General features: G+C 35.4%; 1 protein-coding gene across 2 annotated transcripts in view; it reads left to right on the top strand.

Moving 5' to 3' along the window:
• The window catches only part of LOC144966399 (uncharacterized), a 23,984-nt gene extending 3,623 nt beyond the window's left edge, over positions 1-20,361 (top strand). For both annotated transcript variants that reach the window (XM_078902800.1, XM_078902799.1), the window contains exons 2-14: positions 1,488-1,724; positions 2,949-3,119; positions 3,505-3,595; positions 5,622-5,705; positions 6,750-6,851; positions 7,839-7,970; positions 8,856-9,071; positions 10,255-10,326; positions 10,678-10,752; positions 12,188-12,409; positions 14,104-14,280; positions 15,940-16,072; positions 16,405-20,361. In XM_078902800.1, the coding sequence (XP_078758926.1) occupies positions 1,525-1,724; positions 2,949-3,119; positions 3,505-3,595; positions 5,622-5,705; positions 6,750-6,851; positions 7,839-7,970; positions 8,856-9,071; positions 10,255-10,326; positions 10,678-10,752; positions 12,188-12,409; positions 14,104-14,280; positions 15,940-16,072; positions 16,405-18,542 (3,813 nt within the window). In that variant the 5' untranslated portion in view covers positions 1,488-1,524 and the 3' untranslated portion in view covers positions 18,543-20,361. The remainder of the gene's footprint in view (positions 1-1,487; positions 1,725-2,948; positions 3,120-3,504; positions 3,596-5,621; positions 5,706-6,749; positions 6,852-7,838; positions 7,971-8,855; positions 9,072-10,254; positions 10,327-10,677; positions 10,753-12,187; positions 12,410-14,103; positions 14,281-15,939; positions 16,073-16,404) is intronic.
• Positions 20,362-21,756: the final 1,395 nt, after the last annotated feature.

Raw genomic sequence — 21,756 nt, 5'->3', positions numbered from 1 at the left:
GTGTTATTGTTGTACCAGAAAGGTCGCGGGTTTGAGACCCCATCGCTGCCACGAAATTGGAAAGCTTCATCGGTAACTGTAACCAATTCTGAATCCGCCATCCCGTCTGTATTATTATAGCTTTGGGAGGCCTTCCGAAAGCTCATCATGCCAAATATTCGCTCCTAAGAAAGAATACAACCTAGTACCTTTACCCCTAATAGGAAAAACAAACGACCTCTATCTATCCCTAATAGAAAAAAAACAAAACAAAAAAACAACCCTGGGACTGCTTTGCACTGCCTTTCAATACCTCACAAATCAAAATGGCGGCCGAGAATCAAATCAATGGTCAAATTCGGAAATTTTTAACTTTCACAAATCTATCAAGGTTTGTTCTATATGATGACAAATTTAATAAATAAACGTCTGACAAAAGGTCCAAAGTGAAAATACAAATTGAAAGAAATGCTATAACGAGTAGCTTTCAGGAGGCCTCCCTTTTTCTCGGCAAACTTTTTCTTTTTTTAAAACTGGTCTGAACGCAGGAAGAAAATGATGTCGGGTCGAATTCTAATGGTCTGGATGCAGAGGCACATACGTCACAGTTAGTATCCTGGCTTCTGATTGGCTAATACATATGGTGAAAATAGTCTGTCAGGCTATTATCACTGTACAGTGAAAATAGTCAGTCCGTTTATTATATTTGTAGGTCTGATAATGGTAATCTCTACTTACATTATTACTACGGAGTGAGTGTCTACGTACACGGTAACTTTAGGCAGTTTAGTAAGCAGCAGCAGTGGGAGTCAACAAATTGTGACGCAACTCGCCCATAAGAATGTTATGACTGGAAATTGCCATTCGCTTTTACTAAGTTTCAGGGGGGTTCAATTAAAGATGCATAACTTTGTTATAAAGAGGAATATCGCAGATATCATGGTATCATTATTTTCGTTACCAACCAGGCACCTAGCCTCAGGATCTACGTACACGGTAACAGTAACATACATGGTAACCTTGAATCTCGCCGGTAATGGGTTATATTGCATTGTTTGATTTTTTAAATAACACACACCCACACACACATACAGAGCGAGGTCCATCCATTGCTTGTATTGTAGCGGCAAACCAGTTAACTGAGTTAGTTACCGTGTATGTAGATCCTGAGGTTAGGTGCCCGGTTACCGTGTACGTAGACACTGCCTTATTACTATTTGGGTTTTCCGCAGTTCCTCTCTTTATTATTTAGTTATGTTAGTACTAGGTAATCATCTCCCTCTGCACATCAGGGGATGGATTGGTGCCATTATCGGACCACATTCTTTAGGTGTTGTCAGCTTTTCTGACACTATGTGTATTCACTTACAAAGTTTTACATCCAAAGGCAAAGTCAGACTCATACTTTATTCTACACACTTACTATCCAGTATTTAAAACTCAAGATAGAAAGTATAGTAGTATCATCATTGCAATGTCTGTACTAATTTTTAAAATATTTTTTACAGGTTCATCCAGAACGTAGGTGTTTTTTGTAAAATTATCATGGCTATGTCTAGTCCATCAGAGGCAACTCCAATTTATTTGCCATTTGCTTATAGAATGGCAAGTGAATTGAATGTTGTCAGCATCGATCACAGCTATGCTAAACCATGGAGCGCCCACCCAGAAGCTAGCAGTGCACAGCCAGCACGTTTGCTATTTATGGATCCTTTACCTCGGCATTCAGTTATGGATAAAGCTAGGTGAGTTGAAGATATAAATAATGAAATGTCTTTGAGTTTGAATCATGTTTACTCAATCAAAATCACCCAGAAAGAATGTTTGTTATATGGTTTTAATATTTTATTTCTGCACATTAAGGTCTTTAGTTTTTCTTGTGAATTTCAACCTATAGAAACTTATGATGTGATTTCTTTGTGGTGGAAATGCATTTGGTTTATTTTTCTTTTTAAATCCGGTGCCAGCTCCTGAAAGTATCAGTAAGCCCTTGGAAAATTTTATTTACATTTATTTTACTTGTCCTTAAGGGTTAATGTGGGGAAGAAGGGGGTTTCTGAGATCATGATTTATGACCAAAATATTAATATTGAGGTTGTAATGTTTTTGAATAGAGAAACCATTCTCTAGATTATGGTGAAATATCTAAGAGGACTGAAGCTCACGTTATTTTTTACGATTTAAAAAATTAGGAATGTATCATCATGCCTAGTAAGATTGTTGGGGAAAAAATATCAAGCCTGTTTATTGGGATGGCTTGGTTCCTCATAAATCGTCCCAATTAAATGGTGTCCCAGTTAAGCGGTGGCCATGAAATTGAGTTGCCATTTCATGTCTTAATGAAAAACAAACAACATCTTAATTTACTTCTAACTATGAAAGACAAATTTAACTGCACAAATCACCGTATATGCCACTCATAATGGTTGCATAAGTTAGCAACAGATTAACAGATTAAGAATGCATTGTCTACCCATTTGTCTCACTGAACCATTTAGTTGTGACAAGAAAATAGAAAAAATATAACCAAGGCTAATACGCTAGTTTATCAAGCAGTGGAGAGTAAGAAGGCTCACATAATGATAATGGCATGGCATAGTATAGTTTTGCAGTGTCTGGTTGGGTTTTTGTATTTATCACAGTCACAGTCACAAGCTGATTTGTCTTCTTTTATTTTCAATTCGATTTTCTCAGAATGCCGTTTTTGACTCATTATTTTCTATCTACTTTTTTATTTCTCTACCAATATCTTTCAAGTTTGGTGTGAATGATAATTAGTTACAGAATTTTTTATGTGTTTTATAGCTTTGTAAAATTTAGACTGTTTCTGCAAAGTCTCAAAGTGGCATGCAAAAATATTTCTTATATGAAAATTTTCAGATTTTTAGTTATCTCAATAAAAAAAAAAGTACTGACACACTCTTGTGGTTCCTACTTTATTTCATGATTTCAATTTTTATCCTGAATAGGGACGAAACAGAATTTATAGATGTTGAGATCCAGGATAAACCTGTCATGCCTGACTACGATATGGCAAATGCTAGAAGTATGATGTCAGAATGTGAACGACATGCCATTTTACTGCGTCCAGAATATGCTGAAAATAAGGATGATTGGGAAGAACACATTGCTACCATCAGGTTTGTTTTTGTTTTTTGTTTATTAAATTGCTTTTCATTAACTGAGCAATGCATTGCTTTAATGGCTAATGAATAAAATGCTGTTTTTATGTAGAAATATAATCATTTATAAAAAAAAAAGATATTTGGGGACCATAATAATAGTATTTTAAGATTTAAAATTGAGAGTTTTGATTTCTTTCATCTTTTGTGTTTTTTGATAACCCTTGGCATTTTTTAACTGGCTGCTAATAAAGAGCTCAATCCAATTTTTATTTAATCACAGTGGTCTACTCTTCTTGTTTGTTGTTTGTTTTTTGAGGGGTTTTTTCAGATTGCATGTCATAACTTTTTATTTTTAAAATGTAAACTACCCAATGAATTGATATTGATATATTTTGCACAGAACAACATGGTCTGTTCTGCAAAACAGATTATTTGCAAAAGTGATGCGAGTTCTCCAAAGTGATCGTCTAGCTCGTCTGACTATTCAGGAGGTAATCAATCTTCTGAAAATTTAGTCTCTACCTCTGTTTATAACTTATTAGAAAGATTAAGAATAGAAATTCAAAAGAATAAAAGGAAAAATGTAGAGGTTCAAAATATGTAAATGTGGGAACTTTCAACAGTTATTCTAATTAGTTTGCTGCTATGTCATAAAATCTATCTTGGATCATTCTTTTAAGCTATGAAGAACTGATTTCTTGATAAAATAAAGACCCTGCGTCTCACTACTGAGCAATATACTCTGACCTGTCAACAGGCCAGTTTTTATTTTACCTTTATGGGAGTGGTATGGTTATTTTGTATTGACAGGGCTGAGGATCTTCTGCCTAAATGTAGATTTCTGCTTAAATGGTGGTTTTTCTCCGCTCATCACCTTCACAATTCCTCATTTTTCAATTCTTTTAAATGAAGGAAAAAAGACTCACCACAATCACTACATCAACATCCCTACCACCAGGACTATTACAACCACGTCATTACTACAACCACCACCACTACAACAACCACCACTTCATCATTCCTATCACCACTACTACTACAACCACCACCACATCATCCTCCCTACCACTATAACTACAACCACCACCACATCATCATCCCTACCACCCCTACTTCTACAACTACCACCACATCATCATCCCTACCACCAGTACTGCTACAACCACCATCACATCATCATCCCTAACACTACTACTACAACCACTACCACATCATCATCCCTACCACAACTACTACAACCACCACCATATCATCATCCCTACCACCCCTACTATTACAACCACCACCATATCATCATCCCTACCACCACTATTACAACCACCACCACCACATCTTCATCCCTACCGCAACTACTACAACCACCACCACATCATTAACCCATAAAACCACTAATTCTACAACTACCATCACATCACCATCCCTACCACCACCACTACTACAACTACCACCACATCGTCATCCCTACCACCACTACTACCACAACCACCACCACGTCGTCATCCCTACCACTACTACGACTACAACCACCGCCACATTATCATTCCTCCACCACTACTACAACCACTACCACATCATCATCTCTACCACCACTACTACTACTACTACTACTACTACTACTACTACTACTACTACTACTACTACTACTACTACTACTTCTACTACTACTACTACTACTACTACTACTACTACTACTACTACTACTACTACTACTACTACTACTACTACTACTACAACCATCACAACACCATCATCCCCAACACCACTACAACTACAATCACCACATCATCATCCCTACCACCACCATTACTACAACCACAGTATGTTGTAATTATATTTTTACACTTTTGAGACACATTATTTTGGATTGCATTTCAGCAAATTTTAATGAAATCCAAATTTATAGGTTATCATCTCTCTCTCTCTCTCTGTCTCTCTCTCTCTCTCTCTCTCTCTCTCTCTCTCTCTCTCTCTCTCTCTCTCTCTCTCTCTCTCTCTCTCTCTCTCTCTCTCTCTCTCTCTCTCTCTCTCTCTCTCTCTCTCTCTCTTTCTCTCTCTCTCTCTCCCCCCTCTCCCCCGTGCTTTAAATTAATTTACAGCTCATTCATGAGAATGGCAAGTTTCATCGATTTACCTTGATTGATTCCAAAAGTTGTGCAAACATCACCGAAAAAAAATAACAAAAAACGATCCACTATTTATAGATAAATTCCTATAAATAAGAGTTATACAAAGTTTCATGATTTTAAAAAATTCACAACTTTTTACATTCTTGATTGATTTAAAAAATTTTAAAACCTCTGTATTTAACTCACTGTGAGCTTTCATTTTTATGTGGTTTCAAGTCAACATGTCAAAAAATTACAAAGACTTAATTATCGCTAAACCTTGCTCTCTTTAGAGACAGAAAGTACACTACAGCTAAACAACTGATGCTAACTTTAAATATTAATCAGACAAGGATATTGAAGAAGATTCATGTAATTATACATTATATTTACCAATTGTGGATTATTTCAGACTTCAAATGAACCCATACATAGAAGACTCCAAATTGATAAATCAGCAAAGAGAGTAAAATTTGCCTTTGCAAATGTTAATTGGGTGAGTCTTTCTTTTCATTCGGTTTCTTGTATTCGAACATTAAATTCTATATGTCATGGCAATATTTTTGAGATTTAATATAGCGCAATATCCACTTAACGTGCTGAGACCTTTACAAAGGGTCCCTCACCAACAGCAACACGTAACATTGAGAACGAGACGTTGACGTCTGTTAGGCAATATTGCAATTTTTTCTCAACAGAGACAACACTATGGGCGGCCAGGTACTCATTTTACACCTGAGTATGGTGAGAGAATGTGAGTAATCCAAGGACTCAACTATGAGCCTGCGAGGCTAGAACCTAGGACCTTCCAATCCGAAAGCAAGTGTCATACCACATAGCCACAATATTTTTGATTATAGTATGTTGTTTAATTCTTCACAGTTGTTCAGTTAAATACTACTTGGCTCCCACACTATTTGACTTTATTTTGAATTCACATAGGTAGGAACTGACATCCTATCTAAAGGGTATGGAAGAATAGTTACACGCTGTTTTGTACTACAGAAGCTGCACTGAGGTCTGCAAATATTTAAAATAAACACCTCATCATGAGTCATGATTTGGCATGAATAGTGCTATGGACATCATGAAGGTGTTTTAAATAAATGATAGAGATATCAACCCAATCCCATGTGGTGTGGCTATGTTCTCTAATAAACTTATAATAAATGATGTTGATAATGTTGATCGTTTATTTGAAATTCTCTTTATGATAAAAATGGTTAAAATATCGGCTGATCAATTTAAAGCTGTATACATGTTTATGACATATGCTCATTACCTATGCTTTTTAACCAGGTAAATATGTGATACATCTGGACAAACAAAATCCCTTTTTGGGATGCAATAATGTATTATTATTATCATTATTATTATTATTATTATTATTATTATTATTATTATTATTATTATTATATTATTATTATTATTATTATTATTATTATTATTATCATCATCATCATCGTTCATATCATCATCTTCATCATCATCATCATTATAATTATTTCTCACAACTGTATCATAAATTGTCTATTTGCAGGACATGCCTCTCATTCTGTGGTTACACAACATCTTCCTTGAGAACTTAAGAGGACAACTTTTGACATCATATCTGGAAATTTTACAAACGTTACGAGTGAAGGTTAAAAAAAAAATGTTTGTTTTCAACTCATAACCATTTCTATCCAATCAATTCTGCAATATTGAGAAGTAACCTTTCATTTTTTTTTATCACTGATTAATAGTTACTTAATCCTCTTCAGGCCTTGAGGCACATAGGGCAACCACCAGACATCGTCATTTTTTTAGGTTGGCTGCTTTTGCAGTGGCTGTATTCCAGGACAGGCCTGCTTCATTTATTTCTTTTTCCATCGTCGTTCGCCAGGTTTCTTTGGATCTCCCCCGCTTTCTCTTTCCATCTGCTGTCCAGTACAGGGCTATCTTGGGAAGTGACCCTTTTTCCATTCTGGCCACATGACCCAGCCAAAGCCATCTTTTTCTTATTGCAGGATTAATAGAGCTTGTTTAATATTTTAAAAATAAACTTATGTATGTATCTATATCAAACTTTTTTTCCTCCTTAATTCTTAATCATATAAATTTAGCAAATGATTTTACAAATAAGAAATTAGATAATCTAGGTATTGAAATTACGGATAGCTCACTTCTTAAGATATAGTAATCAAAGTGAATAGTTAATTGACTTGATTTTTCTTAGAAAACTGTGGAATAAATATTTTCATAAAGTTTGACTAAAAGTAAAAGAGTCTGTGCAAACAGCTGCAAAGAGAATCGATACTGTTAGATTTAGAGATAAAAGGAAGGATTTTTGTAGCTTATAAACAAGTTCAGGTTAACAATAAAAACGATAAAAGTTTTCATATTTGATGTGTGGCTTTTAATCATTTAAATGGTGAAATATCTGATAACTTTGACATATTTTTGGATGGGTTTGTAATAATGTAAAACTTACTACCTGAATTAGTTGTACATTTTTAAAATATGAAAACCGATTCTTTTTCATAGGGGTTTCTAAGATATGATGAAAGATTAAAAAAACATAATAACTTTTTCGTATATTAAGTGGATGATGCTGAAAATTACTTTTATATTTAAATGACTTCTACAGATACCCTCTCTCATTGATAAAATTATTGATGGGACAGACTGTAAGCCTGGAGGTTTGACTAGAGAATCCCTCAAAGTATTGCTTAACAGAACATGGGATCCTGTTTTATCCAGCATTAATCAGCAGAAACCTGTAAGGGTAACAATTTGGAGGATTTGTTCATTAGATTTAGACAAATACTAATACCTTTATGTTTGGAATGCTCACAATAGAAATATATATAAACTGTGCCAAAAGGTCGTTTTCCTAACTTTCACAACAAAAATACTCCAAATATTTTTTAAAATTGAAAAACTATTGACAAAATTTATTTTCCTCAGTTTCTCTGGGTTTAAAAATGAAAAAAACAAACAAAAACTGATGTCTAGAAATTCAATTAATTATAGCTTTTTAATGTGTCTATAAAGTGAGGACAGAGTAATAACTTATAACCTTTTAGAAGCTATTTCTACTATTCTATCATTGCTAGATTGTCACTGTTTGGATTATTTTTCATTATTCAACCCAAAGAAACCGATGAAAACAATTTATGCCATTAGTTTCTCAAAATGACGTAGTATTGGAGTATTTTTGTGGCCACTGTTAAAAAAAAAATGACCTTTTGGCATAGCCTTATATATGAATTGATGCTTGTTCTTTTCTAATATTATGAGCCGTAGTAGCAACACAGGGGCACTCACAGTAGTAACTGTTTTAACCATGAGGATTTCCAAATACACATTTAACAGTTACCACAAAGGAAGGAATGTAGGGGATGTACTTATAAGGGTGTGTGAGTTAGATACGTAGTCCTTTTTAAAAAATGGTTGATTTTTTCTTTTCTTTTTTTTTTAGAATTAATTTCCTTGTTTATTTACCTATTTATTATATAAGTTTTTTAGTTATTCTTTGAAGAATAAAATACAATAATAAATAAATAAAACTCATATTCAAACTTCATCACAGGCAAGCTTATCTCTCATTGATAAGATCTGGGCACTCAAAATGTTTTTCTATTTTATTTTTTTTCTCAATCAGAAAAAGTTACCAAGTCAATCCTTGCTGCTAGTGATATCAAATTTGCCTACTACGGCCAATTCCCCTATGGCCACCAAGAGACACAAATTCTGGCAGCATCAGCTGAGTTCTATGGGGAAAGTCATCAATATTGTACCCGTCAATAATAGTTCATCAATCTCGATTGCAAACCGTGTGGAAAACATGATTGCATCTACCAGATCTAAAATTTTAGAGGTATTTATGATTTTGATACGTTTGATAAATATGCTAGCAGAACGTTTGTTATGCAATAGCAGTTTATATTAGAGCCATTGCAGTGTTCAAATTATGATGCTCATTTCATTCTGGAATCTGGGTAGGGGTCTTCTCACCACCCATGGTGGGAAGGAGGTGGTTTGCTATGTCTTCTATCCCCCATATCTGTTTTCCCTTCAATGTTGTTTTTTGTTCTGGATTGAGATTGCTCGTTTTTTTCCCCCTGGTCCTAGTGGGGATCCTCAGCTGGGAGGTATACAGCCAGTTGTATAATACCTTATTTGAGAGATTATGTTTTATTCCTCGTAAATCAACTCTTTGTTACTGTCATGTGCTATGATAATTATTAGTTTTGAATACTGTATTGTGCTTTGTAAACATTTGAGTGTATCCTTTAAAGTGGGATCCTTTTGCTTGTGACTGGATGGGACTTTAAGGTAATGTCAAAATATGCACATCAATGCGTAGCTCATAGAAACTTCTGTTTCCCTGTTTGATCAAATCTCCTTGGGCGGGTGGTTGGATGGGAGCATCACCCTTGAATCATATACCTATGATGTTCGCATGGGTGTACGATCCGATAGTGATGTCGTTTCTTCTTCTCTTTACTAGCCTATCCTGCTTCTTTGGTTTGTGATTGTATTTTTGACAGGGGATATTTTTTTTTTCTGTAAATCTTCTGCCTGTTTGTTCTTGGTTATTTATAATTTAGCTTATGATATCTTTAGGTTATGATTTTGATTGACATTTGTACTATTTTTGTTAGATTGCTTGTTTTTTTGGTTCAGCGGTCTCTCATATAACCTCAATTGTGTTGGAAGAGACCTAAAGCAACAAACAAACAAACAAACAAAAAATCTCCTTGGCCTCTCTTTTCTTCGATGCTTTTAATTTCAAATCTACAACTTTCCTCTCTAATCTTCCTTTTTGTTGACACTGAAATGACCTGATAGTGTCACTAGCACCGTAAAACCTCTATAAACAAACATTAGTTCTGGAATAACTTCAAAATTGAAATTTGGTGGAATTAAATCCCCAAAGCTTGTTAGTTATAAAGCATTACCAAATCCCATTTACAATTTTAGTTATTTTACAGTCTCTACTCTGGTTATTTACTTGAGTTGACGTTTATCGCTTTGCTCTTTTTTTTTTTTCTTCTCAGGTCAAGGGTCATTATCCTGGGAGACCTGTTGTACTTGTGGGTTTTCACATTGGATCTCTTGTTGCTTGTCAGGTTGGTATCCTGTGCAAATTTACAGCCTTTTATTTATTGTTGAATTGTCTAAGCTTTTATATGGTTCTAGTAATATTCAATCCTTTAGCAGCTAAATTGAATTTCTTTCAAATTTTTGATTTATTTCATTATCTATCAGGGATTGAAGCCCAAGCGCATCACATTACTATTTTCTAGGTGAAAATTGGTAGATCTGTCATTAGAGTGAAATTCACTCTGCCCGGAAAGGACAAATATTTTATAATAGTTTGTTGTGTTTGATTTAATAGCTCAGTTGATTTTTGTTCATTAAAATCATAATCTGATGGTTAGCAGTTTTTATATTTTAACCATTATGTTTCTTTTCAACAGGTTGCATTAATGGAACAAGTACAAGCCATTGTTTGTCTTGGTTATCCTACTATGGGTGTTCATGGAAATAGAGGGGTGAGTTAGCATGGAATTGTTATTTGCTGACATCAATTAATTGGTAAAATAGCATGAGTTGAGATGGATATTTAGAGTCGGTCTGTGCTTAGTGAAATTATTAAAATTTAACATACATTTTTAAAACTCATTCATCACCATCCAGTGCTTTGTTTGACGGCATTGGCATGGCAGTCTCTCTCTCTCTGTCTCTCTCTCTTTCTCTCTCTCTCTCTCTCTCCCCACCCCCCCCCCCTCCCCCCGTGTCGAGCCAAGGTATGTGAGACCATCCAGCATCTTTTTCCTCTGACTTCCAGGAACCCTCCTTCCTGCTGTTGTGCCTAAGATGTTTAAGTTTTCTAGTCCCCCTCTTCTAATTTTATGGCCCAATAACTTTGTCCACCTTGTCGGATGCAGTTCATAACTGTTCTTGGGCATGTTGCTTCCTTAAACAAATTTTTATTTGTTTTCTTTTCAGTGGATAAGATACTGAACATTCTTTGAAGGGACTATGTTTCCACTGTCTCGTTGTAGCTTCTGAGGAATCTCATCTTTGAAGTTAGATCTATATCTTTAGCATTAAGAATATTTTTCACATTGTGACTGGTCTAGTCGACTTTTTTTTTTCAATCTGGCATCATTCATTTTCGTAATTATTGTAACAAGGTATTTTAATTGTTTCACTTTCAAAGGATATTTCCATTTATCTATATGTTGCATGATGGTACTGTTTTTTCCTTGATATCGCCATTACTTCTGTTTTGTTTTTGTTTTCTACCACAACTTTGTCATGTAATAAAATTGCAAGTCGTCTTCACTTTCCGCAATTTAGTTGTATCATCAGCAAATTTGGTGTTGACAATCTGCCCATTTACCCTTAACCCTGACATATCTCCTGACATATCTTTAATCTATCTCATTATTTTTTCTGTGCATATATCGACACCAAATTTGGAGACACATATCTGCCTTTTTTCCCTTTTGTTTGGTTGATATCTGTAAATTTCATTGCTTAGTTTGACCTCTGCCGACTGTTCCCAATATAAATTGTGTATTTTTCTTCTGTCTTTGACTTATCAAATGCATTGGTGTAGGAGACGAAAAGGTCATTTTTCACTTCAAGGCTTCTTTCAAGGAGGTTCCATAGAATGAATATTGCATTCAATGCTCCCTTTCCTTCTACAGTATATTCTCTTAGGTAGTTGAAAATATGACCAGGATGCATTATTTCTCATTAGATTTTAAACGTTGTCAGGATAAAAATGTCATAAGATTCATCTTAAGTGCCATTTCACAAAAGAACTATAATTTTCTATTCCCACATATGGTTTTGATTGCATAATTTTACAATTACATTTTATGCTTTTTACTGTGAAAATAGATAAGGATAAAGCATCTGACAACTTTTATTATTATTAAATACGTCTCTATCTTTGCTCTTTGATAAATTTTTCAGGAGATTGACGATCCAGTTTACAATTACACAACACCCATCTTATTTGTGATTGGTCAGCATGCAAGTTCATGCTCAATGGACGCTTTGGAGGATATCAGAGAGAAACTGAGGATTGACACTGGTTTGATTGTTGTTGGAGGGGCTGATGACCTGTTACGAATGGCCAGGGCGAAGAAGAAAACCTGTGGTGTCACACAGTCTGTTGTGGATAGATGTATCATTGTAAGTCTGGAAACTGCATAATTTTTAAAATATTTGAAATCAAATTAATGTGAATAAATTTGATTTAGAGCATACATGTTTGATACCTGGATGATTCTTTATAATAATAATTTGAAAGCCAATGTTTTAAAAGATTATGATCACCTACTTGAAAGAAATAATTTCTGTACCTTAATGATATATTCAGGGCCCCCACCAAGTTGGGAATATTATTTTGAAGAAAAATTTGGGAAAATGCGGTCGGGAGAAAAAAAATGGTCTTGAATTTTGCAATCAGGTTGGGAAAAAGTGTGACAAATGCTTGATTTATGCAATCAAACTGTTTCAGCTGTAGTCTATGAGTTTTTTTTTTCAGTGCAGTAGGTGGCGTGATTCCGATAGAGACTACTACAATAAATCAATTTATTGGAATGTTTTTATTTTCCCTTTCACTTTCACTTTTCCAAAACTCAAATTTCGATTGCTACCAGTCTGTACAATTTAAGATGGCAGTGATGTGTTTGAAATTGTTGTCAAGGCTTGTTATTGTCAAAGGTTCATGAATTCAGATTGACATTAACTAATTTGCAGGTCTGCTGACCCAAATTGTTATGGCCTCCCATTGTAATTGTAATTGAAATACTCTAAAACTAAAACCAATGAAAATTATTGTCAATTACAACACTGTTAATGGGCAATGTTAAGTCAAACCCACAATTGTGTTAGTGATATGTTATCAGACCTGCCAATATGTGCATATAGATTTAGATTCTTTGGAATTTAAAATTTTCTCACCTAATGCTAAGAATGATTTTGACATTAATAGGATTGTAATAGAACATTTGCAGTGATGGGCCGGTGGGGCCTTTTACAAATACAAACCATTGAAGATTGGCATTTCTTGTCTCTAACTTCGTGTGCTCCAGTGTGGTAGAAGATACAGATTGTAGACTAGATTAGTATCAGAAATAGATTTTTAGGAAGATGCCCAGCATTACTCTTCAAGAGTCTTGGCTCACAGAATCTTGTTTTTCAAATTGGCTGCAATGAAAGGCAGTGCAGCACAAAGTAAAATAACATATTGTTCAGTATGTATAAAGAAAAATTACAATTAAATCAATTGATGGATCGACATTGGCTCCCATATGACGGCTAAAAACATTTATTGCTACATGAGGCCAAAAACAAGAATGACAAGAATACCAGGTTCAACTTTATAAGTCTCACTGTCATTAAAATTAATATTGGTGATAATAGTGATGCTGCTTACTTGTGGTTTATCAAAGTATTCTAAGGTGAATTTAATGCCAAATTCAAGTCTTTACAATGAATTATTAAAGGATAATTACTCATTAAAGTGGATATTTGGGACTTAAGGGGCCAATTTTTGAAACACAGAGAATTCATTCCCCCCCCCCCCCCCGCAGAATTAGGTCTTGAAAAAAGTTTTTGAAGTCTTGAGAAAAAATTTCAAGGATTTGGTGGGGACCTTGTATATGATCATCTTTTATGATGGTGAAAAGAAAACAAAACTTCTCGACGGTTTGTGTCAATACATACTTAAATAGAATATAAAGATTTATTTACTTTTTGTTGTCACGTAATGCATATATATATATATATTAAGTATTTATTTTTCAAATGGCAAAAACAATTTCTAGAATTTGAATATCTAGTTTCATACTCAATCATTAATTAATTTTTTTCCCCCCAAGGATGAGGTTTCTAATTTTCTTGGTAACACCCTTCAACTAGATGTAAGTTCTTCTGATTCCATGGATGATGTTGACGTTGTGAAGAAAACTTCACGCAAACGGAAAAAGATTGCTATGGCTGTTGCTGTTGGCTCACAAACTTCAGGGGATTTGGTCAATCAAGTGAGAATGGAGAAGGTAAGGAAATTTATTATGTTAGTTATAATGATTTGACTATTACAATGTTATTTGCTTCTCTTAATTACAATAAGATCAAGTGTGCATTACATCATTCAATATTCAATCTCAAATAAAATTTTTAATACACAAAACTATTTAAATCATTGCCACATGTATGATACGACAACCTTTGTATTGGACTACCACTTTTTTTCATAAATTCTATTTTTGGCACAAAGGGTCTACAGTCACTTTCTTTGGGAATGAAATGGCTTTGATGACCAGACAACTAATCTAATTCATTCCATTAATCCTCCTTGTCACATCCTCCATTTGTCTTTAGGATGATACTGACGCAAGTAACATATCTTCAATTAACTCTCTGATTATTAGCACCCATCAGAATTGGTAACTGCTAAATATACATCTTTGATTCCCAACGCCAATCCTTGGTGGTTCCATATATTTTCTATTGTTTTTTTTGTTTTTTAGTTTTTACTAGCTGACACCTGTTGACAACAGGACTCAAGGGCACTGGAATCAGCCATTTTGTTTTTTTTTTTAATTTACTTCAAGGCCAAGGTCTGAGTGACCATAATTTTCAAAGTTCCAACTCACAATCATGAAAGTCACTGATTTCCAATTTCATTTTCTCAAACTGCTTATGTAGCAGCACCAACCCTTTTATAAATTGAGACATTATAGTGCAAACTTAAAAAAAGAAGAGAGAGAATCTGTTTTTGCGTCTTGCGTTTTTTTGTTTGCTTGTCATATCTTCAAACTCTACCTCGTACCCCAATTCCGAATTGGGTTACAAATGAAGAATCACGCCATGACTGTCAGTTCACGTTCGACTGTTAATTTTCGAATTATCTCAATCCATTCCTTTAAACTCACAGTGACTTTTTGCTTTCCAGAAAACATTGTTGTTGTATATTCTTATATGTGAAAAAATAAATTTACGAAGGGATACTGACACTGATACAGGATCTTACATTCAATTTTAATCTTCAAGTCAGTTACAAACCAAGTACACCAATTCTAGTTCATTGACCAATAACCAATGAACAATAAAACGTATTGAATTTCTTGAATCCATTTGTCAACATGGCATTTGTGTGTTGTTGAGAATGTTCCCACCAACATAAACCCACCCACCATATGAATTTTGACTGAATTTCAAACAGTGAACAGTAAAATGAATTTTCAGCTCCCATGATAATAGTTGACATGAAGATGTGATTTACTAAACCCTATCATTATATTTGCATTTCATTAACATGACGGTGCGATTACAGTAGTTGACAAGAGATGTCCTGACTGATCAATCGACTATGTACCAATGCTATGGTTAACACGGTGTCTGTTATCATTGCACCGTGTCAGAAATGTAGTGGTAATAAGGTGTGATGTCTGGTCGAGACAGGCAAGAAGTTTTGTTGTAGAAGACAGCATGCTGTCATCCCGGCAAGATTTATTTTCTCAAGACCGTCTGTCTATTTTTCATATACAAGTATCACAATAATATGTAATGAGTAGTAATTGCACACATAGAGTTTGATAATCAGCTGTGAATACTTACATTAAGAGCTGTGGATCTTTTTATTTTAGGGTGGAGGTGGGGGAGGGGGCTATATTGTGATACATTTCATAACTTTATCTCATGATAATCCGTAGAAATCTGCCAAGGCATTAAAAAGTTTGAAGCAAGACCCCATGCTCAGTTCAGTGAGTGCTGCCATGGATAGCAAGCTCTTATACAGTGCCCATGCATCTATCAAACAGTCTGTTCCCAAACTGACTAAGTCAGGTGAGATATTTTCTTGTTCCAGGCCTTACCAATATCATGTAGCATTTAACTTAATAGGGCTCTGACAATCTCTGCTATATCATTTTCGGAAACATAGGGCTGAGATTCGGGCTGAGATCTTTTGAATCTTGGATTATTAATTGTTGTTATGAAAGACTTGTGATTGATTTGTTATGAGCCATTTTTATTCCTTTTACATATTTTGGTTATATTATTTTGATACGTTTTTTAAGTGTAGGGGGTTGAATTTATAATCTAGAATCCATTTGTGCCAACTGAAGAAAATGGTCCAAATTCTGTGTTAATCTTTGATTTTCTCTTTTTGCTACCAGGTAAAAGAGCATCTAAGAAACCAAAGACTTCCAACTCCGAGGTGGCAATGAAAAGACCTTTGATGCAAGTAAATTTGAAATCCAAAAAATCTCAACTCAGTGCTCGCAATGAAGCTGCAGCTATTGCATCTGCCCCAGAACTCTCAAACCTGCTACAAAATCTTCCCAGATTTTCATCTTCCCAACCTCAATCAGCATCTTCCTCTTCTTCAGCCTCTGTAGCAGCATTGGGAACAGTTATATCAACAACAACCACACCATCATCAACAACAATGGTTACCACTCTACCACCTTCTTTAATTCCATCTTCTGCTCCAACTACTACAGCACAAGCCTTGAGCAGATTGTTACAGTCATCTGACATCAACATGATGCTAAATTCTCAGTCAAGTTTATCGTCATTGGACAAGAATGTAGTTGACAGCAGCTCAATTAAAAATGCCTCTGCAGTTACAGCAAATAGTTCAATACCTGCCACCTCCTTGACTGATAATATCCCTAAGAAACCAGAGGCAACTCAGATTCTAATCCACACAAGAGACTCCCCAGACCCTATTTCATTTCCTGTCACCTTCACAATGGCCAGCAAAGTGCTCAAGACTTCAGCAGCAGCAACAATGAAAGCTGCTGCTGGGAGTGCAGCCACGTCTTGTCCTCCTTCAATTCCATCCTTTTCCTTCGACAGCAATAGGTCAAAAATTTCTCAGGGAGCGGCACAACAACAACCTTCAAGTGCTTTACAAGTTGGTCAAAGCACTTCATCTTCTACTCTGTCTTCTATCTTACAATGTGTCGGATCTTCAAGTAATATCACCTCAACCTCACCTTCATTAGTTAAAAATTGCAGTGGTACTAGTACTAGTAGTAGTATAAGTTGTAGCAGTTCTTCACCAACAAAATCACCTTTGGCATCTGTAATTAATATGGGAAATGACACTGTCCAGATGAAAGAAACACCTTCAAGTGTGTCTGATCCTGGAACTGTCAGCATTGATTTGGGACAGCTGTCAACCACCAATAATATTGTTATGAAATTTGGAAACCCCTCTAAAATTTCATTAATGCCAACATCGAAACCATTATCATCATCCTCTTTGTTGAGTTCAGATAATAAGATTGGAATGTCTGTTTCTAGTCCACTAACACAGGCTAAAACGATCTTGACAAACAAAGGTATAACGTCTGTGGCTACTGCAGTGGAAACAAAACCAAGTACAGCGTTAGCTTATTCAACTGGAAAACCAAATGAAAAAAACCTCACTATATTATCCAGTTCTGATTTGTTATCGTCCCTGTCATCCAATTCAGGTCTCATCACCTTTAAACTTTCTTCGCCTGCCAGTTCAGTAACAGGAATCACATTAACTCCTCAGAGAGCAAAATCTGATAAAAATGAAGGGGGTGAGGGGGTCTTAAAGGTTTTACCCATCGAGAAACAATCAGGGTTGATCAGCATGCCCAAAAATGTTACTGCCATGACCTACAATCCCTCCTCAACGGCAGCGATAAATACTGCTAAGGTTGTCCCCAAACCTGTACTTTCACAACATCTACTGAAACCTCACAAAGAAATGATAGTCTCTGATCAGAAACCTCTCCCTACATCTATGTCAGTTATTTTTGCTTCAGCAACTACAAAATCAAACACAACCACATCAACAACACCATCTTTCTCCTGCCTATCAACATCACAGTCCACTGCCACTATCTCCACCACAAGCACGTCTTCCACCTCATATAAAACTCTCCTCATCAGCAGTAAGAATAGTGCTAGTTCAGAAACACTTGGTAAAGTCACTTCTCTTTTGGAATCGAGCCCTGTAACTGTTGACCAGCCTAAAACATTGTCTTTGCCAGTGTCAGATTATATCCCTGGTAAAGACGTAAGCTCTGATACTTTCAATGTAAGGACTATTGGGAAAATAGTAGCATCATCATCATCATCGCTATCTTCTTCTACATTATCATCACTATCTTCTACCTCTACTCCAACTCAAAGTAGTCAGCCTTCTCCTTCTGTTAGTCGAGCCAGCAAGTCAACTGTGTCATCTTACACACCCACAACAAAGAATATTCTCCCAACAGTTGCATCAACAAGAACACGGAGAATCAAAACTCCTAAGCAGTATGATTTGTGAATGATTTTATTTTTTGATTTTACAAATGTGAACAATTGAATACTTGCCTCATTAATGTGATAATGTATTACTTTGTAGAAATTAGTGATCAGCTTTAGTCATCATCTCCAGTATGACTTAATGCCATGTTTAAACTTAGTAATCTGGATCAGAGACTTTGCAATCTTAGATTGGAAGTAGAGAATTAAATCAATGTCATATTCATTAGTAAAGTAATACTTCAACTACCACCACCACCAGATCATCACCACTACCAAGACTGCCAATAACTTCAAAACCATCACCATCATCAGCATCAACAGTAACACTAAGCTACATTAACTATAAAAGTCACTTTCATATGTGGTAATTTTGTAACTTAAAGAAATTGGAAGATAATTCCAAATAGATAAACAGATACAGTAGACATCGCTTTTCTGCATGGTATCGGGAAAGCTGAAAAGCGTGCAGTAATCCAATATGTTCTTTAAGAACGTCAATAAAGTTGTGTTGACTTTCTGCTTCCAACTTGCTAATGATTTTTAGTTTAGCGATAGGGATATTCTTGGTCTTGGTTGGCATGTTGTTGATCGTTGAACTATCGAACATGAATGACAAAGCTCACAATGTTGATAGCTTTTACAGAAAAAGTAATTGAAAACTGATACATTGCTTTCAGCCAATGATTAAGACAACGCATTTGGTACCGTCCACACATGCATTTAATCACCAATCAATACAGTGCGCCCTGCATCTCAGCCAATTGCGTTAATGACATGTGACAGTTTACTCAAATTTGAATCTTGACCCTCTACATTCCCCATAAAACAATTAATTCTTTGATGCAAGTTTGCAATGCCAAATAGGTTGCAATCGTTTGAGAGGTGTGAACTCTCATTAACATTTAATATCTTGATGCACTAAACGCAACGCCAGTGAAAACTCTCTTCATAATTTTTTTTTTAATGGCCGTGAAAGGGAAATTGAATTGTCTCACTTTCGACTCTTGACAGAGTTCACTATAATGGAGAGTTATCATTATAATATGACTTTTATGAAGACCACCCACATTTACTTCCCTCATATTCTTTGTAAAATACTCAACACAGAAAACTCAAAAACACGGACATCTTGAACAAATAGGCCTGGTCCCGACTTGTTCAAGATTTCTGTGCTCGAGTGTACTTGGTTTTGTCCTGGCCCTGACCGGACTCCTTGGCTGGGACTGGGAGGGAAACAGTCAAATGCATAGTTATTTTTTGGGGAGATGATATTTTTTTTTCCTTGTAAATCATCTCTTTGTTATGTACTGTTATTTTTTTCTAATTCTTAACATATGATTTGTAAACATTTGAGTGTATTCCTCTTAGTGGGGACTTGTGCTGGTGTCTGGGTGAGACTTTTAGGTGATCTCAAGCTAAATTCACTGATTACCTGCTCTAGGATTCACTGCTCTAGGAATCTACATCTGTTCTCTATTTGAATCACATCCCCTTGTCTTACTTTTTCCTCAAGTCCTTTTAATTGTATATCTAGAATGCTTTTACTATCCTATTTTCTTCCTTTTTACTGGTGCTGATATGACCTAAATGTGTTGCAAGCACCGATAAACCCTTAAAAACAACTATTTGAACCAATTCCCCTGTCTTACCTTTTCTTGGGTGCTTTAATTGTAATTCTAGAACTTTTTACTATCCCATTTTCTTCATTTTTACTGGCGCTGATATGACCTTAATGTGTTGCAAGCGTCATAAAACTCTTAAAAACAAAGATTATTTTTTTAAAGAATTGCATGAAACAAAAATAAAATGAAAAGAAAAAAAAACAAACTTATCAGTGATCAATTTGTTGATATGTGTTTCTGATATAAGATTAAGGGTTGGTGTGAAAAGGAACTTCTCTTTTTTTTATATAATATATTCATGTAAAAAGTTATAGTAAGTATTTATGAGAGGGTAAGAGTCGAAATCTAGCTGCAAGTACTAAAGTATGGAGATTCTTTTTATCTCCCATAGTTGGCAGGGAGGTCACTGTTATTGTTACTGTCTTTTATCCCCCTATATCCCCCGGGTTGCTTTCTGTCTTTCTGGATGGGGTTCCTGACCTCCCATAGTGGGAAGGGAGGTACTTACTGTGTCTTCTACCCCCCTATATCTGTTTTCCAACCTGCTTTCTGTCTTTGTCTTGGAATGAACTTGGTTTTGTCCTGGCCCTGACTGGGAGGGAAGCAGTCAAATGTATAGAGCTTTGGGAGATGATATTTTTCAACTTCCAAATCATCTCTCTGTCATGCACTCTATTAACTTTGTTTAACATGTATATTATGATTTGTAAACATTTGAGTGTGTTCCTCTTAGTGGGGAATGTGCTTGTGTAAGGATGAGACATTTAGGTGATCTCAAACTAAGTACACTGATATTGTGCTCTTGGAATCTACATCTGTTCCCTATTTGAACTAATTCCCCTTTGCCTTCCTTTTTCTTCGGTACATTAATTGTATTTCTAGAACTTTTTTACTTTCCCATTTTCTTCCTTTTTACTGGCGCTGATATGACCTAAATGTGTTGCAAGCGCCATAATACCCTTAAAAACAAAGCTTTCTTTGCCTTTGAATGAGATTACTTGATTTGTCTAACCCTGGCCGGAGTCCTTGGCTGAGAGGGGAAACAACAGTCAAATGTGTAGTAATAATTTTGGAAGATGTACTATAATATATTTTTTGTTGTTTTGAATATCATGTTTTGTAAACATTTATTTATTCCTCTGATTGGATCTTGTGCTTGTGTCTGGATGGGACTTTCAGTTGATCTCAAACAAAGCACATTGATTGTTTGCACTTGACATCTGCATCTGTTTACTATTTAAACCAGTCCCTTTCTGGGTGGGGTTCCCTACCTCCACAGTGGGCAGGGAGGTACTTACCGTGTCTTCTATCCCCTTATATCTGTTTTCCAACATGCTTTCTGTCTTTGTCTTGGTGTGAGATTGCTCGGTTTTGTCTCGACCCTGGCCGGAGTCCTTGACTGGGAGGGAAACAGTCAAATGCATAGTTATTGTTTTGGGAGATGATATTTTTTTCCTTGTAAATCATCTCTCTGTTATGTATTATTATATTTGTTATTTTTAATGTATAATGTAAGCATTTGAGTGTATTCCTCGTTGTTGGATTTTATGCTTGTGTCCAGATGAGACTTATAGGTGATTTCAAACTAAGTACATTGGTGGTATGCTCTTG

Source organism: Berghia stephanieae, chromosome 2, assembly GCF_034508935.2.
Source record: "Berghia stephanieae isolate SIO BIC M18660-M18661 chromosome 2, UCSD_Bste_1.3, whole genome shotgun sequence".
NCBI lineage: Eukaryota > Metazoa > Mollusca > Gastropoda > Nudibranchia > Aeolidiidae > Berghia > Berghia stephanieae.
The sequence above is the reverse complement of the archived record's forward strand: the minus strand, read 5'-3'. Positions and strand labels throughout refer to the sequence as shown.